Here is a 27,972-nt window from a genome sequence, read left to right as displayed (position 1 = left end):
TGGAATAAAGACACCAAAGAATTAATTTTAAAAATCTTTATGTGAATATAAAAGAATTCTTTCCAAAGAAAATAAAACCGAAAGTTTAAAAATTAGTGCAACTTTTCAAGTTCTATGCAAAACAGTGTTTACATTTGTTTTAAACAGAAGATGTAGACACTGATACACTAAAAATCTTAACTCTAGCTTGACTAGTGGGGGTAGGGAAAAGAAGCAAAAAAGTTACTTAAAATTACTTTACTAGACATTACCAATTCTTAAGCAATTGTTTTTATTTCCTAATACCTAAACTATTTATGGCTACCTAAATAAAACATCAGTATTGCTTATATTACTTATTTCCAAGTGTATACTGTAGAAAATAGAATACCCATATATATATATATTTTAACAAACAAATCAGTTAAGTGAAAATTTATTTTCAGTGAATGTTTCCTAATCCACTATAATACAATTGTTGCAAAAGAATCTTCTCAAAACTGCTGCCTGATCCACCTTGGGTAAAAGAACCTTCTAGTCCAAAATTTGGATTATTGCTACAAAACACTTCTCTTTCATAGAGGCTATTCTTATTTTTATATAAAAAATATTAACAAATGATATGTCAATCAGAACTTGAGTTTGTTTCTTTGGATCTATATTATCCATTTTATTGGAAACTGGCTAAAGTAACTAATAATGCTGATCAAATTCAGCAATATTAATGATTTCATCTCATAATTTGAATCTGTTCCTAACTGTGCTGTCTGGGCATGGGATGAATTCATCTTGCAGCAGAGACAAGTGGCCTCTTTCTTCATCCCGCCTCAGCAGTGGTGCACGTTGCCTCAAAGACCATCGTGTTGACATTGTCCTGCTGTGAGGTGTTGCACACAACTCAGCTGTAACCCAGCAGTGCTACTGGTAACTTCTGTTGTTTGACATGAATGAAGTTCACATTACAATGATCCTTATTTTAATTTTCTGCACAGCCAGATGAGCAGAAGTGAAGACAACATCATGGCTTATAATCAAGTATTTGTTTGTACAGATCAGTTCCTCATTCATAGGCTGTAACCCAATTTCAACCAGTTATAAACTAGCCATTCTTAACAGGTTCTCAATCCCAAAGAAACACTTCAGTTATATTCACAGGCTTATCATTTAACAGTTTGGAAAAGTCCCAAATGAGTAACATTTCATCTATACATTAAAAAGAGATTAATTTTTGACAATCCCAATGGGGTTGTACTAGGGACAACTCTGCCCTGAAAAAGGCTGATCCCTATCTGTAATTCCATATTTCAATTCTTCCATTACTAACCAGAAGACAATCCTCCAATTAAATGATAGGGAGGTTCATGGTCATGTTTGGTCCCAGGGTCTGCAGTTTTGAGAAGTGTACATCATAGACATTTGCTCCAAGTTTTTCACTACTTAGCACCTGATATTACTACTGACACAGCTCTACTACTGTGAGAAGTACAACAAATGCATCAAGCCTATTAACTAGACGAGTATTTGAAAGACGTCCATGAAAGTTTCCATGCTGTAAAGAATGAGGGTGAAGAGACCCATTCAACACCATCAGTGACAATTTCACATTTCACTAGAACACACCAAAGTACCAGGCTTTAGAAATGTAAGCATCTTGCTAAGACTTAAGTCTCCTGTTCCACTGCTCACCACCATCTCCCACACCACTAGCAGATTAAACAAGCAACGGTATCTTAAAAATACAAACTCTATTAAAATCACTGCAGCAATGAAAGACCTCAAAACCCAAGAGGTAGTCCAAAGAAGCATAGAGTCCTGAAGCACACAACATGACAGACAAAACTGTCCAACAGCAGTTTGTCTGGCCTCTTATACCACACTGAGCTGAGACTGACTGGCTGTTCAACAATGCCTTGCGTAGACAACAGTTCTGAAAGAGGAAATCTCTGTTGAACACCTAAACGTATAGCACTGTAAAACTACCACCACAGCAAAGAAGCAACACTAACCAACTGTTAAAGATGAGAACTTCCCTTTTCTCTAGCATTGCATGCAATGCCCAGTTGAGAATTCAAGATGCTGGGGAAGGAAGAAATCAAAGAACAAGCCATAGTGAGGGGCACGCAGAATGGCAAACTACTCAAATTTAAAAGTTCAAAAACTTAAATTCTGCAAAGCTGAACCCTGCTCTGAAATCAAAGATGGTCTTAATGGTCAAGACAGACATAAGCTTCCATATGGCTGTTTTATGTTAGAACATGGGCTGGTATAGCACCCTCAAAACTTAGTTTAAGCGGATACATTTTATTTTAAGGGCTGTTGCAATTTTATGGATATAATGAATTTGTTCCAGAGAGTTTGCAAAGAAGAATGGGTCATAAATGAGTTTCCTAAAAATAGTGTTCACAACAAAAATAAGACATTTGGTAAATAAAGTGACACAAATGTTGTGAAAAATAGCAACTTCCCGCACACAAATTTCAGGTACCAATCCCCATTTCATTTTTCTTCAATCTAGAAGCTGCAAAACTATTATAGTTTATACACTTCCTGCCAACAAACAATCTCCACTGCCAAAAACTAGCAAAGCTATCTTTCATTCCTTTGCCTAGCACAGTCAGTTCAGAATAACTGAAACGAAACTACAATTTTAAAAAAAGAGGAAAAGTAGTATCTCTGCACAGGATTGTATAAATAGCTAGAAATAAATGGAGTTCCTTCCCACCTACACCCCTTCCTGCCAATAAATGCAGTGTACCAATATGCCAGACTTTTAAAACAGCCCAGACTTATGAATTATTATAATAGCTTTTTTTCTGACACAGGAAAAGACAGCTTATTTGGCTTTAGTGAATTGAACATCTTAAAGACACATTTTCCTTAATGTATATACACACAAACAATCTTTTGTTTCTTTAGATAAACTGAGTACTTCTACTTCTCATTTGAGACGATGAAAAAAATCCTTTCTGTTACATAACAAGTCAAGTGGTACTACACCTTTTTTTGTCTTTTTCTATAAATGCAAGCATTTTCTTGGTTTTATAAATGTACTTTGTGTTTTTAAAAAGTGTTTTTTAAAACATGGTACCAATCTTTAAAATTTATTTTTAGAAGAGCCCAGAGAAAAAGCCCAATATTGCCAGTTTCCTGAAGTACATTTTTTGCATAACATCTTCCCATTACAAAAGTCAACTTTCTAGCCCAAACCCATTAAATAAAGTTTTAAATATATAGTGCCAATTTTTGTATTTACAATATATTCTGAAGGCAAATATAAATCTTTTTAAGTTGTGCTTGTAAATACATGCTGCACTTATTAAATCTACTTCTACTTGGAAAACTACGTGCTACCTTCTAGAGACCCCACTCATGAACTTAGTCACTTCTTGATAGGTTCTGATGTTGGATTCACAGTTGCCCACCATTCTAACCTTCTCTTTCATGAAGTAGTTAAAGTGGAAGCTGTAAAACATTTAAGGACACTTTAGCATAGAAGTCTTCCTCATGGTCCTTGTGGGTTAATCAGATGTAGCACCTGGTACTTTAACAGTGAGATTCCTTCTGGTATTGGTGACGTGACGTTGTTGAGCAAGGAATGAGCGTCCGGGACCATCTTTGCAGGCACCACTACTGCCAACCAGCCTTGCTTCCATTCCTAGCTTCTGAAGAGTCAGGCTCTGCAAAGGAGTTAAACAGCATTTACACTTTAGCAAAGACGGAAGAAAAAAACTGGCCATCTTTCACACACAAAACTCAAGCTAAGTTAGTATGCACAGAACCTCTACTCTATTTCTTACGTACTCTCTTGCTGCCATAAAGGCATGAGCCAAGGCTGGAGAAAAGAAGATTCATTCACATCTGTAAAGAACGTGTTAATTTTAGCTGCTTGTAAAGTTGTTCCTTTATAAGGCATTTAATTTTACTTTTTTGATTTCCCATTCCAGTCTTTCTTTATGAAAGTCTTATTTAAACATCACTTCTTATGAACAACTTTCTCCATTTCTTTTCACCACCAAACGTCAGACGTTCCAACAACTTTTGCTGCAGGATGAGAAGAAGGCTCTGGCTTTATTTCACAAATACTGTGCTAAACACACTGAACATTTAAAGCAGGAGTCTGGAAACCTTTTGCACCATGGCCTCCCTTTGTCAAGCCCAAACACTTCAGCAACAAATCCTGTTGAACATTCAGGAATTCAGCCTGTTAAATCCCAATGGAAGCTTGTGGCACTAATTAATACATTACTAACATGGAAGACATGGCCTATACTAAATTCAGTCTCCTGTTCCGAAGCACAGAAGACAAGCAGAAAACATGTAACAAAATAATTTTACAAAATCATGTTTTCCCTTTATGTTGCTATCAAAAGAGCTGATGCTGGTGTCTCCTTAGTTTTGTCAAAAGGGTTGGAAATGCCAGCTAGAATTCACTCAAGTTTGCATTCTGGCTTGAAGTCAGAACTAGGAAGTGTGCTCTCATTTTAAATGGAAACTCTCAGACTTTGTTCCTTTCCCCAGTTCCCTGTTTTCAGACATGGGGCTTTGCTAAACTGCAACTTTGATATTTCTGCCACAGGCAGCTAAACTACTAACTTTCTCTCCTAAGTACCAGTTTATAGTGAATCTAAGCAGAAAAAACACCCTGAGATGTAAGATTCACCTGTCACGTTCAGCAAAATGTGTTTGTCTGATTTCTGAGATACCAGCAAATGAACTTTTGACCCACCTTGTTATACCAGGCAGTTACAATGAGCTTTTCCTCATAATCACGTAACTTAGCGAGTTTGTATTCAGCCTGCAGGCAGACAACAGAGAAGACAATCTCAATTAAAATGCCAAAATAATCTGCATAATTACTGTAGACTGGTGAGTGAAATAAACACATACAAAGAAATGCTTAAATATGCAAAATAATTAGATGGCTTAGAAGTGTAAATAAGATACTTCCATAAATGACTATGAGAGAAGTTGGAGAGTATTTCCAAGATACAGTTCAACTTAGAAACATACTCTGAGGGTGTGGGGGGGAAAGCATGGAAGTCTAGGGTGTATCAGAAAACCTACAAATAACCAAGCATTTTTTTTACCTGAAAGTCAAAGAGTGTACTTCTACTGGCTGAATATTCTTAGCATGTTACCAAACAGCTATTACATTGTGTCCTTTACTTGCACATACACACAGAAGAAACCTGAGGCTGTCACAGCATTTATTTATGAGCTTTCTGCTCATTAACCAGTGGTGAGGAATTTTCTATTTGCTCAGGGAACTATTCTAACCAGTCCCATCGATGTTGCTGTAAAACTCAGTGTAGCCTTTCTGAATTTTTTTTTGGTCCCTGGACTACTGCCAACAATCCTTTCAGGCTTTCAGCCAAGCAGATTTTACTGAATTAACAGGTTTTACTCTTTTATAGATTCAAGAACTCCAGTAGATGAAATCACTGATATCAGAGATATACATCTATGCTACATAACTAGTGAATAAGGTCAGACTCAGCAGCTCTGCACAAGGTAACTTAACACGGCAAAACTTTTACTCTTGTGAAGTATTTAACTTCTAGCTTTTCAGAGAGTTTAGAAAGAATTCAAATTAGTGTTTCAGTTGTATATTAAAAAATGCTATTGAAAAGTAAACTACTCTGACAGACTTACACTAGGGTTAATTAAGCCAAACTAAAAATGTCTAGGTTTGTCCATGCAGCACAGAAGGGTAGAAGATCATTAGGCAACAGTAACTTGAGTGTCTAATATCAGACAGCAGAACATACTAGAAATTATTATTAAACATTTGTAAATTTTTACCTCTAATGCTTCAATTTTTTTGTCTTTTTCTGTTATCTGTTTTCTGAGCGACATGATTTCTGCCGATGCTGGATTTAGCTTGGGGTCCAAGGTTTTTATCACCTGTACAAGGCAAAACAAGAGCATTACAAGTCAGGCTTGACATCTCTGCATCTCATCTGCTCACAGGAGAAATATGAAAACAGACTGAACAATCCTTGGGCAGTTATGATGAAAACTAGGCTGTTACACTGTATAACAGAAGTTACCAAAGGGTACAAATAAATCAGTAATGTATTTTATGCTTTAGCCTAAACCCCATTCTCTCCAACACTTGACTCCAATTGAGCAATTTGACTAAAAACATTAACACGTAGCTACTCATTTTAATTAGAATGGGGGACAAAACTCAAATAAATCTGTTTAACACTTGATGAGAGAGGAAGGTTCATGCTCAGAAACACGCTACTCACATTTCTTGCTTTCTCAAGATACATTTTGTATCTTTCCTCCATTGCTTTCATATCCTCATCTTTTTTTCTCAAAGCTGCTTCCAGCTCTCCAATCTTCTGGGCTGTTTACAGAAATTATCAAAGACATACAAAATAAAAATAGACACGGTACTTTCAAGGCTTCTTGATTTAACCACCCCCCAGAAAAAGCTTTCTAGCCACCACTCAGTTTCCCAAGTTCTTCCTGTTGTTTTGGTTCTACCATAAGATCCCAGCTGACCCTGAATCCCCATTTTGCAGAGCATTAACACAAAGCCCCCCTGAACCTCTCTCTGCAAAAAAACCCTCCACCCCAGTTTCAGGTTTGAAGCTAAGCTGTAGCAGAAAGCCTTATCCAGGCAAGCATCCCATAGCTCAGGGGCCATGAGAATAATTTTAGAAGGAACTTAACACAGTCTCATTAAAAAAAAAGTCACCTTCCTCCACCACCCCCAAAAAAAACGCAAAAACCCAACAAGCACAAAAAACAACTTACGGTTCTGACTGACATCAGGCTGGAGCTCTGCAAGATCAGCCTCTTTCTTCTGTAACTCATCATGAACTTCATTCAGCTTTTCCCTACAAAGGAAAGGCTGGGCTAAGGATTAAGCTCACAATTCCAGGAATGGCATTAAGAGCTGAAAGCTGGAACTTAACAGTGGAAGTGTTTAACTACTTCAAACCCTGGTAAGTTTTTTGAGTTTAAATAAATAAATTAGTATGTGTTTTTGAAGAAATATAATAAAAGTTGTGACTTATTGAGTCTCGTTTACCTGAAACGAAAAAAAAAACCTAACAAAAACCCCTCCACCCTCTGCATACAGGTACTGCATCTGCTGGAAGGATGGAATTATTTCTGAAGAATAAAATATGTTTTGAACCCAGTGAGGGTGCTGGTTTTAGCAGCCTATTGTAGAAACAAACAGTTAAAATGCTACTGGTGATGAAGAGAGTTAAGTGGACACTAGTACCACAAGATTATCATGATGAGTGTAGACAAAACTAGAAGGCTACCACTTAACTTAGTGCATGCACAATTCTCAAATCAGTGGCTTAGAAATACAAGACAGTTTCTGTGCTACAACAGTCAAATTATTTAGCATAAATAAGCTACTGTGGATGCATGTGCCTTACTTACATATGTGCTTCCAATTTCTGCTTCAGGTTGCTAGACTGTGAAAGGAAAGGGATGAAATTCAGTTCTATTTCAAGTACTTCAAACCATGCAATGTTAAAGTGCTCTTGCAAAGCAGCCAAGACTATTAAGCAACTCTAAGTAAGTCAAACCAACTAAATCATAAGAAAAATGCCTTTTCATGTATTTATGTATCTGCATTCATATTTTTTTTGCCTTACACAGACAGCAATGCCAGCATCTTTTCTGTAAATCTACCCTTCTCACTTGAACACCATTTACTTATAAAACTAGCTATTTTTAAAAGTAAAGTAGAAGGTAAAAAGTTACAGTTCCTTAAAGAAGGCAGGGGGAAGGCATCACATAAAACATGAACTTTGCAATTGAAATACAGCTGGTGGGGGGTGTCTCATGGATTCTCATACTGCAGAAACTGAACTCATCTGCTCTGAGTTCAGTGAAGCCAAGTCTGTTTTACATAAACTGAGGGAGCTGTTTTCAGACAGGACAGAGTTTTTAGAATACATTGACCAGCCTCAATTGTTTAAAATCTTTGCTTCCAAGGTCTTTTGAAAGGTTTGCGTTTGGGTTGTGGCAGGGGTTGTGGGTGACCCAAAGGGATCCTCACCTCTTACTACTGCATAAATGAGTATGTTTCAAACTAACTAAAAAAAACCCAAAAAGCACAAAAAAAGGACCAAACCACAATCCTGCCTTCATAGTAGCTACCAGCACTACACACTGAAACAAAAGTGGCACATCTAAATAAACAACTCGCTGTTCTACTGAAGGATTGTAAACAAAATTGGCAAGTTGTCTTCAAGGTCAAGAAGTCTGAACTTTCACTTACTCCTTCAGCCTTGGATCCCTGCTCCTGCAAAGTCTTTTGCAGATCTTCAATCTGCTGCTGTAGCTCCCCAATGCGCTCTTCATTTAGCCTTTTAGGAAGAAAAGAGAGTTACTACCCATCTAAATAGACCACAACAGAGCATTAGATTTTTCTGATTCTTGTCTACATGGCAATTTTTCAGAGGGTTTACCCAGCAGGACTTAAGCCACAAAGAAATTGGTTTTAAATGTCTTTAGTTTGACTTGAACTTCTGCTGAAACAAACACACGGCAGCTTTATTAAACATTTTATCATGAAAGACCTAGACTCATTTTAAGTTTTGAGAAAACTACCCAAAATTCTTATATCCTACTTTCAGCATTCATTAACTGATAGAGAAATTCTGACCATATCCCAGTGAAGTTCTAGAGTTTACATCCACTCCTGCTCTACCAAGAGTCATTCAGAGCTGAGAAGAGCATCCTATCAGCAACCCTTTCCTCAGAGTACACTTCTCTTATTCTACATCACCACATTTAAGCTACTTTCCCTGCCACTCTGAAGGTCCAGAAATCACTTTTTGCTGTATTTTAAGGTGCTGTTTCACCTTTTCTCAGTTTCTAGTTCGCTCACTGTCCGATGTTTTTGCTCCAGCTGTTCTTGGAGCTCCGTAATACGTTCATTTTCTGACCCTTCCTGTTGTAACAGAAGCATCTTATTTTCATGCTGCAGCCGAATAAACATCTCTCTGAATCAAAAACAAGAAAGTCACAGTTAATTAAGAAAAAGGTCAGTAAGAGCAGGCAGCAACATTCCTATTCACTTTCTCAACCTTAAAGGGAATGAAACAAATTTTGCCTAAGGATGTATTTGGACCAACAATACAATTTTTTATTAAAAGATAACTTAAAATTTTCAAACACCACAATAGCTTCAGCAATATGAACAAAGTTTTAAATTAAGTCACGCCAAACTCAGATTTCACTGTGTCTTTATGTTTCATTCTGCCAGACTTCAAGAGGAATATTAGCTGCCTTTAGCTACTCTTTCTTAGTTGCTGTGTATTATTTATAAGTTCTGTCAGTGGCAAGAACTGTTTTGCTCCTTGAAGAGAATGTTTCAAACCAAACTTTATATAAAGCAATCTGTTTTTTATAAGAATGGGAAGTAATCATAGTATGGGGAAATAATTATTAACAGCTACATGAGGGTCTAAAAAAGCATCATGGAGCAAAAGCAGGTGGGATACAGAGTCACACTGCCAAAAATACTGAACTTTCAGGCAGAAAATATTATGCCCCACCTATAGAAATCCCCAGACAACCTCTAACTTCTTGTCTTACCTATATTCCACTGGCAGAATTTCAGCAGCAAGATTCTCATGGCTTTTAACACGAGATGCACCTGCAAATGCATGGGAAGGTTAATTTAACAAACTTAAAGAAATAATTGAAATACACATAAGAGCCTTTGAAAATAAAGCAGTAATACCTGTTTGACTCAAGTGATCCTGCTGCATCTGTGAGTACCGGAGCTCTTCATTTGTCTCTTTTAATGCATCACACTGTACTATCAGTCTCTAAACAGATATATTTGAGGTGGAATTAAAGTCATGCTGCACCACTTGAAGACCAAATAACATTAATCAGCAACAGTACTGACACATACATATAAAACATAAAATATATCTTGACGTGTATATATACACACGCACCTAGGACAGTAAACTTCATTTTTGTGGTAGCACTACCTTTGGGAAGGTTTTCCTCAAGTAGAGAACTTCTGAGATTTATTAGGTCTTTAACTAAACTCCTATTCAAGAGGCTTACCTCTTTTTCTTTGATTAAAGCTTCATGTTTTTCTTCAAGTCGCTTCATTTCAAATGCTAGCTTATCAGCTCTTTTTGATTCTTCGGACAGTTTGTTGTGAAGCTCCTGGACCTTTTTATATAAAGATTATATTCAGCACATGAATGTTGCAAGATGCTACCTTTAAAAGCCATGTTAAAGCCTTCAGTTCTTCCCAGTTCAGCCAAAATAAACAGCTGGTCCTAAAAGCTTGGAGAGGGTTGGACTAGATGATCCTTGAGATCCCTACCAACCTGGCTGGCATTCTATGATTCTAAGTTTGGGATTGTTTTTTTTCCTGTTTGGTTTTTGCTTGGTTTCAATTTTCACTTTGTTTTGCCTTGTTTGGTTTTAGTTGCTGGGTTTTTTTTAATATTTAACTCCTGCATCTCTTAATGACTACTGAAATAGGTGAAACTGAAATAAAACTTTGCCAGTTTAGAATACACTCTTGTGAAGAAAGTTAAGACTATTACACACAAGTGATTTCATAAGTGGCTGAAGAACCTCTTCCAGGCACACAAATTACCTCAGTTAAAGTAACAAAGAAAAGCCTGCAAACCAAGGACAATCATTTGAGAGAGCAATGACAGTTAAGCTTGCTAGTTTAATCACAGAATCACAGAACATGTGGAGTTGGAAGGGACCTTTAAAGATCATCTAGTCCAGCTCCCCTGCAGTGAGCAGGGACCTTTTTGACTAGATCAGGCTGCTCAGGGCCTGGTTGAGCCTGACCATGAATGTCTCCAGGGGTGAGGCCTCCACCACATCTCTGGGCAACCTGTTCCAGTGCTTCACCACCCTCATTGCAAAGAACTTCATCCTAATGTCTAACCTAACTCTACCCTGCTCTAGTTAGACCATTGCCCCTTGTCTGATCACTACACACCTGTGTGAACAGTCCCTCCCCAGCTTTCCTGCAGGCCCCCTCAATAAACACCAAAAACAAAATAGCAGAGTATGAGAGAGTTTTCATGAATAAGAAATTCCAGGGGCACAATAACGGGTAAGTCCATGGGTTGTTCAGTTTCTTTTTAATCAAAACATAATTAAAATAATGTTATTTAGATAAGATGCCTACCTGAGGAAAAAGTAACACTCCAAGTCTAGATGCAGCCTTACCTGTTTTTTGTAGGTTTCTAGCTGGGCACGTGCTGCGTTGGCTTTCTTCAGCTCATCCTCCAGGCTGACTGTGTTGTGCATATACATCATGTTGGTTTCCTGCAGAGACTTGACCTGCCTGCGGAAATCATTCAGGTCCTGCAGCTTCTTCCGGTACACTTCGACTGTTGACTCCAGCTTACTTGCCTTGTCTGCAGTTGCCCTTAAGAGTATAAACAGGAATCAGAAGAAAGAGCATGTTTCTTCCAAAGATTAAAAGTAGTCAAATTCTGCTTTCATGCACAGTCGAGCTATTTTCCAAGGGAGGTGCAACCAGCATTAAATCCTACTGCTTTATTTTTAAATGCGTGATCAATGCGAATGTGCATTATGCAAAGATTGCATATGAAAACTGAAATCACCACAGGGTTCAAGTGGGAGTAAGACTGACATTTGTATGCTAGGAGTACAAGCAAGGGTTACTATGTCAAATATCCGTAGGGAATTCTGTGGGGTGCAATGTAAATGCACCACAACATCCTGTGCTAGATATTCATCTCAGAGCACTTGTAGCTGGCTAAGGAAAAACACATAGATGTGTGTATGAAACCCCACCTCATTGTGGGGTTATACATAATTATACATAACTAGAACGTAACTGCACTATGAAAATTATCATTAGCAGATAGGGCCAGAATTACCAAGTGATTGTTAACAAAAGTCTGTGCGGTAAGAAAGTATTTGGAGCGTAAATACACAAACTAATTTTAATATCTGTGTTTCATATCTGCCCTCTCCTATCACTCAAAGCTAGTACAAGAAAATTATGGAATAAAATCTATAGTTAAGATTTGTTTCAGATGCTATTTTAAGAACCACTGTAAGCTAAACACCTGAAATCACTTTTCTTTCCATGTTTTATTCATACTATTTTATGAATAGCAGACCTGATTTTGCAACATGATTTGCTTCAAATATTTCTTGGGTGGTCTGACATTTAGTTTAGTTCATACAAACTGGAGTATTTTTCTCATCAAGGTTGTTGTCCATTTCATCTTCACTTTGTTAATCATGTCACTAACCTAAATCTCACCTAGAAAGCACCACAAGTTAGGCTGAAGTTCTAAGGGGATATATGCTTTTCTACATCAGAAAAGGCAGCTTCTTGCCAACACAAATGTCCTCTTAATAAGAATTCACGTGCTCCCCCATAAAAATCTCTCCATTCTTGCAGAACACTTCACCTTCCACCTCATATGAAGAATAATTTCTGCACTTACTAATCCTGCTTCACAGAAAAATCCCATGATGCTATTCTTATGCAAACAAGAGAGGCTGTGCCTGAAAGCTTGCCCCCATCCAGGCTTTGTCAAAGGGCCCTTTTCCAACATTTACTTCAGATCTTGTTCAGGTAAGATCTACTGCAGAACTAATGTCTTGGAAAAATCTTGTTAAATTCAAAGCCTTGGATTTAGTCATGAAGTCTTCCTCATGTGTGTGTGGAGCTATCTCTGTGACATACCTAAGAATATCATTTTCATCTTTCAAGGCTCTGGATTCTTCTGCCAAAGAGGTCAGTTCATTGTTTCTGTGTTGCAGTTCAATCAGTTGTTTTTCTAGGTCTTCACAATGGACACGATAATCATCTTTTGCAGCTTCAAGCCTACCAGAGCAAAACCAGGAACTCTGTTAAGAGCTCATTGTTATTAAACATTTTTCACTTGGTGTTAGAACTATCAAAAGCAAAACAAAAAAAACCTACTTATTTAAGTAGCCAGAAAAATGGTACTGTAAGCATGGAACATGTTATTGTCTACCTATCAAATCATAATGCATTGCATACTGCAAATCTACCATATCAATATCTACCATACCATATCAAATCTACCATATCAAATAAAAAGTCATTTTTTTCCTCCACAGGGATCACAGGGAGAAAGACTGATGTGAAAAAAAAACCCAGAACAGTCATGAGATATGGAAGATTTTTTGGGGATTAGTGGTTGTTTTGTTTACACACAAATCACTTCAGCACTAATTTTCTGCTTTCCATCACCTTTTTCAAGTGTCAAATGGCTACAATATGGCAGTTATAAAGTAAAATTTTCTACAACAGTTTATTTTTAAAGGTAAGTACTGTCTTTTGAAATATGTTTACACAGTATTAGAAAGCTCTTACAGAAAAAGAAATTGAGATGGAAAATTCTGAAAGAAATCAGAAATTCTCCAAATTGATTCCACATACATTTTGAGAGGAATCACTTCATACCTGAAGTTTTCTTCTTGCAGTTGTTCCAACTGCAACTGGGCATGAAAATACTTCTTTGCAACCACAGTATTTGGATCATCAAGAGAGTCATCTAATTGCTCTAGCCTGTCATTCATAATCTCATTTTCTGACATCAAGCTGTTTTTTTCATCCTGGAGGGCAGCCACCTAGTTCAGATAAAACAGCATCAACATTGTAAGACCTGTCCAAGTGGAAAGAAGTAAAGCAAGACAGCAATACATCACCAAATTAGTTAATGAAAAAGGTTGAGCGTTTAGGAGTTTTAGAATGTAACTGACAGAGCATACTTGAGCATACAGATGCTTTAGTGTATGACAGTCATGAAGCACTAAAAGGAAAAGTCCCTCTTAAAAAAGACAACTTTTCATAGCTGAAACCACGGTAAGGACAGATGATGTGATATGGAGAGAAACTGGTATTTTCATTAGAAAAGGATACCATGGACGCCGTACAAAAAAGAAAACAACTTGCAAGGACTGGTGTAAAGGTTCTCTCCATCTTGCTTGCACCTCACAAGCAGCAGCAGGATGGCACTGGCCAGCACACCAACACAGTCCTGCCGTGCGCAAGAAGCGGTTTCAGGCGCCGTAAGCCGGTGAGCACACACGCAACAGAAAACCTGGACAGCTCCATGGACAGCATGCATTTGGTTTTTTGCAACAGTCAAACAAGTTTGGTATTGAAAGTGTTCACAGCTAAGCAAATGAGAATACAACACTTCATTGAAACAGTAAGTATATTAACAGCCATAAAATGAAGAAGGATTAAGAGGATAGAACCTTTAAAGTTTTTCTAGTGAAAGCTGCTGTGTTAATTTTAACATCCTGTCAAACATAAGAGCACGTAGCATGTGTTAGTTAACTGGCATTTAAACAGGGACAATATGCTTTTTGGGTTATGTTTTCCTGAATCATAAAGAAAACCTACCTTTCTTATACTCTTGGAAAATATCAAGGAAGACTGAGACCTTACAAGTGAATTTATTAAGAATTAGTTTAAATGAGAAGCGTCAGTCAATATTATGGCTTCAAATAAATAAAATAAAATAAAATAAAATAAAACAAAACATATCAAGGTGACATTAATAAACATCAGATATACCCTAGAGTAGGCAATACTGTGAAACAGTTTGTTTGTGATCATAATTCAAATGTCTATCAGTCAAACAGATGTAAGAAACAAAACAGTAATTAATCTACTGCTTCATTACTAGGTGCTGGTTTTCTAGGTTCACTCCTTTTTACACCCCAGAGTTCACTTTACTACCTACATGCACACAAACCACCTGTGAGTGGAAAGAACACCTGAGCCTTGCTCAGCACAATGCTCCCTGTTCAAGGTTCAGCCACTCCTTAAACAGACATGACATTCATGCTTTTAGAAACATCTTCACAGAACACCCATCCCACACTTGACAAAAAAAACCCCACACAACTATCACAGAACTCCAAGCAAATTTTTCATCTTTTCTCAGTTCCTTTCTGGTAGCTTTCTCTTCTTCTTTTCTCTTATTTCAACATAACAGAAGCGGTGTTGAAGTTAGCACAAATTAGGAAGAGGTATTTTAAAAACACATATTAAAGAGCCATGGTGTTATTAACTTGTCTGTTTATACCCAGCAGTACCTTTCCCTCAAACACCTTTCATGCCTTCACCTGGCCCACCCTTTGCTGTGGGCTTTGTGTAACCTATCATTAGTTAACTGGGAAATGTCCAAAGAGAAGTCTGTGGGAGACGGGAGAAAGTCTGGGACTTCTCTAGCAAGACACACTAAATCTCCTAATGGAAGCAGAAACTGCAAGTAAACTTATCCCCAGCACCTCTGGAAGCCAGAGCTTTTGAACAGTGAACACCCTTTTTGAAGTTCAACAAATGTAATCTGAGAATTCAGCTGCCAAATTAATCCTCTTGGCCATTTAAAAGAAATAATTTTCTCCTCACAATGATTTTTCACATCTCTGCTCTCACTGGGAAGCCTTACCACTGTATCAAGAAAAAAGGAAATGAAATACCTATTCAATTCTAATGATAGTTTCCTGGGCATGGCAATTAGCCAGGAGCTACTTCACATAAATCAGTAAATATAAATGTAAAACTGGCCTCTGGTTTTGTGTTTAGTTTTTTTCAGAGGCTCATACAGCCAGTGTAGTGCTCTGGCTCCTATAAGAAGATGCCACCCAAATGTTCTCTTTGTACAGAATAAAATCTGCCTTACCAGATAACCCCTTTATTCTCAGATTATAGTGCCATAAAAGAGGAATCAGATTTAGAGCTAACAAACTGATCTTTTGTTTGTATTCCTTTTTCTTTAAAAAGTTGTGTGAAATCCAGAGTTCCTGTTTATTGATACAAAGTCCTCTTTTTTCTCAACACTGACTTCATTAACTTCTATATCCATTAAAAACAAACGTAGGCCTATTATCCATGTGTTTTTGTAACACCAGCAAGGACCTATTAGTTCCTATTGTTTTTATTTCCTGAAATATTCTCCATGTTGCAACTGTGTATGAGAAAAAGTTAGTATATTCTAAATAAATTTCAAATGTTAGTCTTTCATCAACTCCTATTGAAAACAGCCACATTTTCTATGATTAAATCTAATGACTGAGTCTTACATGAACAGGATTTTTGGACACAGTCCCAAAGACTAGAGGAAGCTGAGACAAAAATTGAACAGGGTAATTTTTAAAGCCATTAACAACATTATTTTGATGCTACCTGCTACTAAGGGAAAGCACAAAGCTACAGACCAAACAACCTTGTCCCAGTTGGCACAGGACCTCAGTTTACACTTCCATCAAAAAACTACTTCCAGTAATTGCATTTTGGAGTACAGAATGATTGTTTTTTCCCCACAAACAGCAACAAGTTCTCAAAGAAACTTAAATAAAGGTAAAATTCACTTTGCCCTTCAGAATTTCTGCATCTTAATAGCAGCACCACTACATATTGAAGAAATAAGCAACTTAAGAAACTTGCTGATTCTTACCTGTAAATCTAGCTCTTGACATCTTTGTGCCAACTCTTCTTTTTCTGCTAGTGCTTCCTGAAGATCCTCCAAAGCTTTTTTAAGCTTTTAAAAAATAAGATAGTCAATCATGCTGGCCCACATCCAGATTACTAACAGTTCTCGCTCCCAAAACATCTCTGTTCATTTCACTTGCATTTTAAATAACTACTGCACAAAGTAAGTAAATTATTGAAACTCAGAGTAACATCCAGATGCCACACAGTTTAAGACTACTTGTATTCCAAAACCAAATGCAGGAGCATGTGTGCTGCCACAATTTCAAAATCCCTGCTTGTTAAATCAAATGCCCTTCATCTCAGAATAGAAATAGCAATGCTCCTTTATGGGCAGGTCCTTTTAAAGACAACTTGATTTTATGTGCAACATCTTGTAGTGTTCAGGTTATCAACAATTTTCATGACCCCTTAAAAATAATCTGAATTGTTTAGTCTGACATGGCTGAGCCTTGATCTACCCTTAGTATTTCTTGCAGTGTAGGTCTGCAGTGGCCAGTTTTACCCCATCCAAGAAGATGACACAGCAGCCATTGCATTTTTTTTAATAAGCTATAAAATAGCACAAAAAAATTCACTGAAAAAAGCATCACTTTATTGTAAGTTCTCTGCCTACATCAGTATGTTGCTCTACCCTTTGTGAACCAGTAATGGTTTAATCAGACCAAGCAGTTTGTGCAGACAGAAGCACAGTCATTGCTGAGATTTTTAGGTTTTTTAACTTTTAGAATTAGAGCAGCCCTCCTCTTCATTTAAGGGATGGCAAGATACCAACCTATTGTTCAGCCTTGAACTACAAGAGCAACAAATATTAGGCAGTTACCTGCTGTTCCATGTCACTTGATGCATCAGTTGTGGAAGGCCCTGTTACTTCCTTGCTCATGAGCTACAGAAAGAGGCCACAGGAAAAGAAGGTTAAATTAGAGGTTAAGTATCTGTAAATTCACTGTCTACTGACTACCAACTGTACTTTCCATCACGTCCTTGCATCCCTTCACTATATCAAAAGAGACTAAAAACAGTAAATAAAAAAACACCTCATAGTTGGTAAATATTTAAACAAATCTAAAATAAGATGACATTTTTTACCCCCCCTTCCCAAATTAACCAAGTTAGCAGTAACATGTAATTGGATGATGTGTCTTCTGTTGAAGTTATTGCTACCCCTAGTCAAATTAAAAAGGGGTGAACCAGACAACAGGATTTCACTTAACTGATGTAATAATTACACTTATTTGTGTCACGTTCATGGCTATTAAGCAAACAACAGGAACATTAAAACAGCTCTCAGCGATCTCCAGTACAAAGATGTACACAGTATGCTTGTCAACAATTAAAAGGCTTTACTTCTTTCTCAGGAATTACAGTATTATTTCTAGGCTTGCTTCAGAAAGAAGGTTTGATTAGTCAGAACACAACAAATGAGGCTTATGGATGTATTTTTCCCAATAGGGATTTATAGCTTTAAAGACTATATAGTCAATTTAAAGCTAAGTTTTAAAGCCTACTACCAACTCTCCACTGTTACCTTGATGAGAGTGCAATTAAACATTACATTTTCTTCAACAAAGTCACCATGATGTTTTTGCCTCTCCTCCACACTCTGTGTCACAGTCCTGAAGCTCAGAGATGTGACTGCAGAGCTATGCTGCGAGGTGGGTCACTAAGGTGATCCAGCTAAGAGCAAATTAAAGAGAGCAGGGAGAGCACACCATGGCAAGAATAGAAGAGGTGCAGCTGGGAGTTTAGAAATCAGATGCTGGGATGGTCTGTCAGAACAGTGTTGCCTCTCACACAGTTACATTCAGCATAACTTTGGGTCTAAGACTACAGCACTGGCTACAGAAATTTCAGAACCTGACTCCAGTTTCACCAGCAGTTGGCAACCAGATACATTTCTTGTGTGAAACAGCAAATCTTGAACATTGACTGTCTCCACAAGCTGTGTGTTTCAGTACACGAGACTAAAAATCAAAACCCATTGGCTGGGGTCAGAGGCCTCTTTCCTGATCCTCCCACATAATTTAGGGCAATACTTAAATTCTTCCAAGCTCTTTGCTTGAATGAAAGAATTCACAAAGATCAACAAATGGAATTTTGGACTTCTCAAGTGACAGCACTAGGGTATTAATTATTACTTACCTCTTGAATGGCAGTCATGACAACATGCTGAACAGACTCTTCAAGGGTCATGATATTCTGTATGTGTTCTGTGGAAGAGAATTTGTAGTGACTCGTGACAATGTTCATCTTAATGCACTGAGTAACCTGATGTTTGTCTCCTGTTTGGAGACAGATACGGAAGAAACTACTCTCTATAAAGCTTCTTCAAAACAGGTAGTACACTATTTACACAGAGCACCACCTTTAACCAACAATGGTATGTCCAATAATATGGTAGATAAGCACAAGAGATTATAATCTCTTAAGTGAACCAATTTATACTATGCATAATAGAGCAAGAAAATTTTAAGACATTTGTATTTACATGGTTCTCTTTCCACACATACATCGATGTATGTATATACATAAACTTTATCAAAGAGTCAACAAGCTTAAAACCGAGTTTATAAATAAAACTTAACAGAAAAAAAGGAATTGCTAGCATCATCATTCCCAGTGCAGCCTGACAACTGACTTCCCAAGCACTCTTTGATGCAGTCAGTTCAGACTACCTAGGAATGACACGTGTTCTACCAACGGAATCACACTGAGGATTGCTCAGCCACCAGAGCATGGGGCATTAGCTCAGGCAAAGGGAGAAACAACTCAACTAATTCAGTCTCCAGCCTCTGCAGATAAACAATAGGCAGTTTCTAGTAAAAGTTTTAAATTTAATTTGCTTGACTTGCCTTTGAATAGTAAATTTTAGGTCTTGGCACATATTTTAACAAGTACAACCAACCCACACACTTCAGGCTATTTTTTAAACCTGCCCTGAGCAAAGTTAAGAGTTTTATTCACAGACTTTTTTTCCTGTAGATTTTCTACTTTTAAGTGAGGTCTGGTTTCAGACCAGGCATCCAACATTTTAGCAATATATAGATAAGCAAGAAAAGTTTGTACATCTCTTCCACTGGTAACAATCCCCTGAAGCAGTCTGCTGTTTGTTGAACAGATTAAGGGACTGCATACCTTGTTTCCTTTCACAGTTGACTGCACAACCTAAAATAAGCTGGAGAAGCCTTCCCAGTTCAGTGGGATCTGAGTTCTCGGATATCCGGTTTAAGTCTGGAATAAGCTCTTCTGAAATCTGCTGACCCAAGAACTGGAAAAAAAAAATAAAAATGGAGAAAGTGAACTCTTACTTTACAACATGAAAACCTGGTATCGTGTAAGAAATCTGGACTCAGTAAGTCCTCCAGAGAAAACTGTCTATTAGTAAGTTTGTTACCGTAAAACGTATGAAAAGATTTTAAACATTAAACATGGAGATACACATTAAAAATATTGGTTTATGAGAGAGTGCACAGCAGTATCAGATTAGGAAATCTGAAGAGGTCTGATAAAGCAGATGTTCTTAACTCATTTGTTACAGGGCTCATTTGAAACTTGGACATCACACACTGTGCCTCTCTTGGGCTACCAAAGACCACTTAGACAAGAAAAAGCAACATTAGTAAGTTCTTGGATAGAGTTCAAATATGAGGGAACTAATTTATTATACCAACATATTTAAAAAAAAAAAAAAAAAAAAGCTTCCAAATTCAGTTGCTCCCTAATCCTTCAACAAGTTCCTGCTAAGCCTAAAGAAGCTCTGCTTCTGGGCTTGCCAGAGAGCCTCAGTCCTGGCAATGCAGAAGGTCCTGGCACTTGGTATCACAACTAAGCCCAGGTGAGACCAGGAAGCCATAACATGATCTGGCAAGTTTTTCCTATCACACTCATTACATAAATGTATCAAGCTCCATGCACAACCCAGCATTTTTTTATAAAACTCAAAACACAGCACCCTTTTATGGCTACCGTGCTCATCCTGCACAAGAGAGAAACAACTATAAGCCTTACTGTCTCCAGCAGGATTCATAACTTACTTTCCAGCTTCCAAGTGAGTACCATAAAACCTAGATTAGGGCTGACAAATCTGTTCTGTTGTCTAGAAATGGGATAAAACTTCACTTGACAAGAGCAAATATGAATGCACACTCAGAAGTCAGCAGGATTCTGCAGCTCAGTCCTTACGACATTCCCCTGGCCATTGACGGAGCCATGGTTTCCAGATTATACTCCAAGAGTCTGACCTGGAATACACCTGCTCAAAATAATTTTATATTCACACAGACCCCCCACTTAACCTGATAATTATCATACACTTTCTGCCAAAAATGTCCTTAAGGTAAACTACTTTCTCAGGAAAAAACAAAAAAAGGTAGGTGAAAGAGGACAATAATAATATTTAAGGATTAGAACAACAACAAAAAAATTCTGTACCTCATGATAGTAGTCCATAATTCCTTGTAGTATCTTCTTCAGATTACTGGACTAATTGTTGTACATGAAAGGTAAGGTTACAGGCTTTTATTAAAATTCTTAGTTTTGCTGAAATTAAATAATAAATTACAATAAAATGCTTACATAGCAGTTCTACAAGAGGACCCTAAAATGACAGGGGAAGATAAATGTAACAACAAAAAAATGCCCATGCAACAATGCTGAAAGGCACTTCAACAATCAACAGACAGTTCAAGCTCATTTAAAACAACTTTTAAAAGTCTGAGCTTAATTCTGCAGTTTTTGGACTGCTAGATATGCTCAGGACAGACATTATATATCTATCCCTACAAACTTTCACTAACTTCAGTTTTGAATACCTTTATTCTCCAGTTGTCACCAACATCATCTTTAATGCGACTTAGCCAAGATGCATCAAACCAAGCAACATCTCTGAAAGAAAATTACATTATTAAACATCAAGAAGCACACACTGAAATAAATAAGATACCAGATTCCTGGCATTAAATCATCAGATGTCTGACTAGAGTGTCTAGTTAGCAGGAATTCCTGGAGCCTCCAAGATATACCTCTGTCATAGGAAACTTCCAACCTGATGGCTGAGTTAGGACAGCACCTTCCAGGGCAGGAAGAATTTCTGTACAAGCTTGAGCTTGCTACAGCTGGGAGCATGAGGATGTGAAGGCCTCTGTCATGCTGAATCTTTATACCAGTCAAAGTGATCATAAAGATGTAAAGAAACATCCTCTTTTACTTAGTTCTGATGTTAAGTTTGGTACCTATTCCTGTACGTCTGTATTTTCCAACATTCACTATAATTCATCAAAAGTCCTTGTCAAGAAAAAAATCCATCTTAAACTTCTGGCATTTCATCTCTTTGGTTCCCCTGGGCAGCGTAATTCCCACTTTGCCAGCACATAGAAGGATGAGCTGTTGAGGGAATTGTTTACACAGACTGAGCTGCCAAGCAGAACAATCACAGCATATCTAACAATATCTTAACTCTTACACCATATTGTTTATTCACTGGTCTCAAAGCACCTAATAAAAGACAATTATTATCCCCACTTGCATATCAACCATCTTGGTAGTAAAGAAGCTTGCCCAAAGCTTCACACCACAGACACATGGGAGGTGACCCTCAGTGAATCTTCACTAAGCAATACTAACTCATTTTTCTGCCATGCCCCAGGAAAAGGGTGAACTCTCTTTACACAGCACTCCTAAAACCTTTTCAGACAGGGGAGTTTCTGGGTTTGCATATTTTTAGGGAGGGAGGTTGGTTATTTTTTGGGGGGCAGTGTTAGTTTAAAGTACTTTTTTGGTAATCAAGCATCTAGTTTGAGCAGGAGATGGTAGTTCAGACCTCCTTTCTTATCTGAGCCAACTACAACAATAAAATTACAGTGATGATTTGTAGCATGATACTCTTTCAATAAAAGACTTGTGTTACAACTCTCTAAAGTAACTACAAATTTCAAAACTAGTGTCTCACTCAACACAGTACCATTTGTCATTACCCTAATAAAACAGGAATGATGTTGCTTTTGATTCCTTCACCATTGTTTTTCAGTAATAAATCCGTCACTGAAGTTCCAGATTTTTTTTCCCACAGAAACAGTAAGCCATCATTTAAATCCTAGAATTTCAATCTAAATCAATTGAGCAATTCCAAGAGGAAGTGAGCACAAAGGCATGCTCTTTGAACTTTTAGTTCCTTATTCCAAAGAGGAACATAGGGCTTGAAGCATGGATATCCACAGAAATACTGTTGATGGGAAAAGTGAAAAGGATCATATCACTCCCAGCCAATTAATCTTAAGTATCAGTTTAATACCTTATTACCCTCTGCACTCTGTGACCTTATTATTCAACTATTACCTCATCCCCAAAACAACATAAAGGCATATTTTATCTCCTGCTATAAACTGTCTACTCTTTCTGTCTACTTTGCATGCCAAACACAAAAGCCTCAAGGAATTAAATACCTCTTCTTTGAACTTAAGTGTCAACTTACATTTGGTGAAGCACCTGTGCCATGGCAACCCCATTAGTCAAGTCCTGAACATCTCTGCAAGGTGCAGCAGTATGGAAAGTCTGCAACTAAAAGAGGGAAAACCATTGTGTTTCTCACTCAGTAGCCAGGTGTGGGAAATTAGTTACCATTTTCCTTCTCTTCAAGGCGCAAGCATTTAGCAGGATGTCTTGCTACTCAGGAGAGCCCAAATCCTTTTTGAACTGTTTAATTTTTAAGCCAACCCAATTATCTCAGTACTTGTGACTGTTGATTCTGATTAGTGGCTTAAAATGTTAGTATTAACATGCTTTGCTTTTTCAAGCTAGTCCTATTGTAAATCAGATTATAGGATACTGACTTTGTAAAATAAAGTCATATTTAACCATCCCTCAAATCTTGTAGGAGTGCTTAGTTCTGGACATGCAGCTACCTAAACGAAAAATGGCATCAGAAGAAAGGACAAAAGTTGAGAAGAAACAAAAAGAAAAAATCTGTCTTTAACTACAAGCATTTGGTAATAGAAGTCATAACATCAACAGAGACCCCTGAAAGTATGTGGGGATTAACAATGGAAGGAAATGCATTTAAGATCTGTAGGATGGAATTACCTCAATGTTATTTTTTTTTCCCTGTTTTGGATACTGTGCATGCCTTAAATTTATCCCCAAGGTTAGAGTTAACACTTTGACAGAAATCTCTATTATCGTTGCAAGATTTTATTCCCCAAACAATCAACTCAGAGCTAACTATTCTAGGTGAGAGAGCCATTTCCATACACATCAGTTCATCACTTGGTTGCTCAGGAAACTGAGAGCTCATCAGCAATTCTTTTAAGCATTTTTTACAATGAATAAAACAGGAAGGAGAAATCTGCTGTTCATACTATTAGAAGGTGTATATGTTGAATAGAATGGAAGCAAGAAAAGATCCTTATCACCTCTGTCCACTGAGAAAATTAACCTCTTCCACTTTCTAGGTTTACAATGTCCTAAATTATCTGTCCATCTGTGAGAGGGGTTTCCTAAACATCCTGTGAAATGTAAGTTCTTCAGAGGCCACTGCTGAATGACCTTGTTCAAGTAGCTCCATTTCCCAAAAACATTTGACAAGAGTGGTGGAAAACCACAGTTTTCAGCTGTGAGAATTTGAGGCAGTCGTTGTCCATTCTATATTTATAAAGAGTGACCACTGATTTTTTTTTTTCTTTTTGCTTGCTTCAGAAAGAGTTTAATCAAGCCAAGAACAGAAAAATATGCAGAGCAAGGGTTTATTTGTTTGGTTCTCCATTAAAAATGTATTCATTAAATCCTGTATTACAGCAAGTGAGAAGTCAGTAATCCCTGGTAGGTTACATAAAAGACTAAGTAGAGCACCAGAAGCTGGCGCAGCTGAGATTGACAGCTGGTTTCTAGTACTACAGCAGCCTGAATGCCAACCCAAGAACAGGCGTGCAAGCTCAGGAGTCAACACTGAGCATGCTGGAATGCAGAGGTCTGTGGCACAGTATCAGGATCCTGCCATTTGGATACACCCCCTTGTAAACCAAAGACATTGCCAAGCACAGCTACTACCATTTCACACCAGCCTGTGAGGGCAGGTAGAGAAGGCTTAGAAAACCCTGTGATGTGCAGCACTGCTTTACGTGTGCCAGCATCTCCCAGAAAAGAAACAGCTAATTAAAATTCAGCAAAAAGCAGGATGGAGAGAGTCTTAGCTTCTCCATATATTTAAAAGTTACACAAACACCTAGAAATAATTTGAGAGTAGACATATTAATTACGGGTTCTACAAACCTCGTGCCAGCCCAATCATTTCCTCAAAACAGATTTTTACTATAATTATAAAACCAATGAAAACAGCAGGCATGGGGAGGAGGTTGGCAGAAGCAGCCATAGACTTCAGGACTGTAGCAGTACTTTTTTTTTTTTTTCCAAAATGTGATTAGTTTTACTAAATATAGCCTCAAGGACATGCTGCTGCTCACACTAAAAACCATTTCACTAATCTAGTTTATAGACACCCTGCCACTTGCTGCTGCAAGCTGCTATTCTTCTCTCAGACAGTTACTATGGCTCACAACAAAGCCACCAGAAAATTTAGTTTTGTAACACGTAACACTTAATGCCTTTTCTCTGGATCTGCTGCAGGTTCTACCACCGAACAGATGGAGATAAAACAAGTCTTCACATGTAGACTCAGTAGAAATCAACCTCTCCTACTCTTGGGAAGGTTTCATCCAGACAATGTAAGGCTGAGGTTCTCTATTTTATACCCAGATTATACAGACTAGGGACCAAAGTTTTATAGAGTTAATCAAAGAGCTTTTAAAGTAACAATAAACATTCCAATTCTTAATCTCAGAATATTAACAGAATAACTCAGCCAGTGGGGTAAGTTAATATTACCAAGGCTGCCCAGGGGTACATCTACTGCTGAAAAAGCTGTTTTAAGATCTTACCACACAGCTAGCCTCTAGTTTGGAGACAAAAACAGAAGCAGCCTCAGAGCAGAACAGTACCAGAAGATATTCAAGAAACTTCTACTCTACAACAATAAAGAAAACACCTATTGTAATGGCACCTAAAGATGGAAGAGACTACCCAGACCTACTGCTGCTACTCTTACCATGCCACTCTTACTCAGCAGCAGCAAATAATAAGGTTCACTTCATACGTACTAATCAAGGTTTGTCTTTCTGACCTAGGAAATTGCTTCTGCAACAGACTTATGAGTTCAATCCTAACAGATACTACTTAAGTCAATGTACCTTGGAAACTCAAAAACATTTTCCCTATAATTTAACTCCATTATGATTTCCCTGTAACATCCTTGAAAGTTTAAATTCAATGACAACTGGGTTGCAGAACCAACAGATAACATTTGTATTTATATTTTCTTTCTTCTCTGGACAATGTCTGTTTTCTGATATAGAATTTGCTAAAAAAAAACCATAATCCAAACCCAAACAAACAAACATAAAAACAAAATGAAAACAAAACAAAACACAAAAAGAGAACAAAGAAACAACAAATAAAAAAAAAAAAAGAAAAAAAAACCCCAAACAAACAACAAAACAAGATCTGGCAGCAGAACACAGAAAATTATGAGCATGTCTTTGCTATATTAAATGAGTAAATAAATTGAGAAACCTTTAGAACCACAACCAGTTATAGAACCCTTTTCAGATACACAGCATTTCATTTCCCCCTCCCTAAATATGCTCAACTTTTTTCAATTATGCAGACTGAAGCTCAAGTTGAAAGGACATCTAAAACACACCTTATTGTTAACTGTCACTTTCAACTAAGTTGTGAACTAGGTCCAGGAAGCAGTGTTAAATTCTAAACCTACAACCATGCACCTGGCAATGCATCTGCCCAGTGCTGCAAACCAACCCTGAATACACACCAGCTGGATGTTCCCTTACCTAAACGACACTACACAAAGCTCCTTCAGTTTAAAGCTAGTTAAGTTCATTAGCATTTTCTTTAAAATTCATGATGTAATTACAGCTATGCACTGGGATAATACTAAAAAGGGTAATTATCCCTGAAATACTGTAAGCAGGAATTATGAAAATTGTAAAAGTGTTCAGAACTGCTGGTAGGATTTTAGAGACAGTTCAGGAATGCATTTTCTCAAGCTGCTTCACAGATCGATTTTGCAATTCAATCGTGGTGGAGTTATGGTTATTCTTACCTGACTACTGAGTGGAAAATACAAAGTTAAAGAGCCCAAAAAAGAAAAAGGATGCACAGACTGAACAAAAATAGATATCCACCTCCAGAGAGGTAAACATAGAACAACTAAAGTGCTGAAGACCAACAAAACATTGGGAGCATACAAGGTCACTAAAAGGAAAATGGAGGGAAGAAAAGAAGGAATTAAATTTTAGCGATTTATTACAGATGTTAACTCATTAAAACTTCTGTAGTGTCATGTGGAATGTAAAAGGGACACCCACTCTGGGAGCTGTTCCTGTCACATTTGCCAGCTTCATTCCTGGATCTCCACAATGCTCCTAGAACACTTCCCATAGGCAAAACACCTGCTGTTCCTAGAGAAACCCTCCACATCCGGTAACTGCAGCTTCCCTGCCAAGATTTCATACAAAACTTCAATTTCGTAGAGCTCCCTCTCACCAAAAATATGGCATCTGCCAGATCAGAATTACAGACAAGGAAGCAAAAGGAACCTGGAAAGAACAAGGGACAAAAAGAATGCAAGGTTGACTGACGAACAAAGAAGTGCTTCTTGCAGAGGCAGCACCACACGTTTAGGTGTGCCACGACTGACTGCAATTAATGCTTTAACCAACTGAAAGCTGGGATGAAATGTTCTGAGGTTTCTGCTCCCGTCAACTCAATTCAAATTAATTGCATACATTTGTTATTATTGCTAATTACTGAGCAGTTTCCATGTTGAGGGCACTGCTGGAGAACCACTACTTGGCCCTACAGGATATTCAAAAGACCACATCTACACGTCCAGGGTGTCTGCAAGAACATTTTATTGGTTGTAAAATCGCTTGCTCCTCAACACAGGCCTCAGGACTGCAGCCAGGCCTGTGTCCCAACTGCTCCCTCGCCACCTGGGCAGCTCCCACGGCCCCGGGAGCACCTGAGGGAACCAGCAGCCCCGGCAGGCAGGGAGGGAGGGAGGGAGGGAGGCAGGAGGGCGCCCGCCCCGCCAGGCCCGTCCCGCCGAGCAGAGGGGCCCGGGCCCGCCCGCCCCCGGCCCAGCCCGCGGGCCCGTCACCATGGCAACGCCGCCAGCCCAACAGGTGCCCTCGCGCCGCCCCGCGCCCCCCGCCCCGCGCTGACAGGACTCCCCCCCCCCCGCCGGGGAGGCCCCCCCTGCCGGAGCGCCCCGCAGCCGCCCCCGAGGGCTCCGCCGGGCGCGGGGCGGCCCCGCACTCACCCAGCGGATCAGGCTGTCGCTCAGCAGCAGCTCCGCGCGCTTCGCCTCCATGGCCGCCCCGCCCCGCCAGCCCCGCGCGCGCCCACCGGCCGGAACCGCCGCCTCC

General features: G+C 38.4%; 1 protein-coding gene across 1 annotated transcript; it reads right to left on the bottom strand.

The window, feature by feature from the left end:
- Positions 1-21: 21 nt before the first annotated feature.
- On the bottom strand, positions 22-27,957 carry HOOK1 (hook microtubule tethering protein 1). Its single transcript, XM_051625111.1, has 22 exons — positions 27,867-27,957; positions 22,947-23,032; positions 21,289-21,361; positions 20,909-20,959; positions 19,613-19,745; positions 18,620-18,687; positions 17,301-17,363; positions 16,443-16,526; positions 13,433-13,599; positions 12,686-12,826; positions 11,185-11,386; positions 10,045-10,155; positions 9,707-9,794; positions 9,559-9,619; positions 8,823-8,963; positions 8,237-8,324; positions 7,390-7,424; positions 6,748-6,830; positions 6,234-6,334; positions 5,782-5,883; positions 4,706-4,774; positions 22-3,656 (listed from the first exon to the last, which is right to left on the bottom strand). Exons 1-22 carry the CDS (start codon positions 27,915-27,917, stop codon positions 3,498-3,500), a joined length of 2,157 nt encoding a protein of 718 aa, XP_051481071.1. The 5' UTR covers positions 27,918-27,957; the 3' UTR covers positions 22-3,497.
- Positions 27,958-27,972: the final 15 nt, after the last annotated feature.

Source organism: Apus apus, chromosome 7, assembly GCF_020740795.1.
Source record: "Apus apus isolate bApuApu2 chromosome 7, bApuApu2.pri.cur, whole genome shotgun sequence".
In the NCBI taxonomy this organism is placed as follows: Eukaryota; Metazoa; Chordata; class Aves; order Apodiformes; family Apodidae; genus Apus; species Apus apus.
This window is presented reverse-complemented; position numbering and strand designations above follow the sequence as displayed.

Excerpts from the sequence above, each read along its gene's own strand:
- HOOK1 (XM_051625111.1), bottom strand. The coding sequence starts at position 27,917 with ATGGAGGCGAAGCGCGCGGAGCTGCTGCTGAGCGACAGCCTGATCCGC. Across the intron at positions 19,746-20,908 it reads TTATGGACTACTATCATGAG|TTCTTGGGTCAGCAGATTTC; the intron begins GTACAGAATTTT and ends TTTTTTTTCCAG. Across the intron at positions 6,335-6,747 it reads GCCTGATGTCAGTCAGAACC|CCCAGAAGATTGGAGAGCTG; the intron begins GTAAGTTGTTTT and ends TTCTGTAAACAG.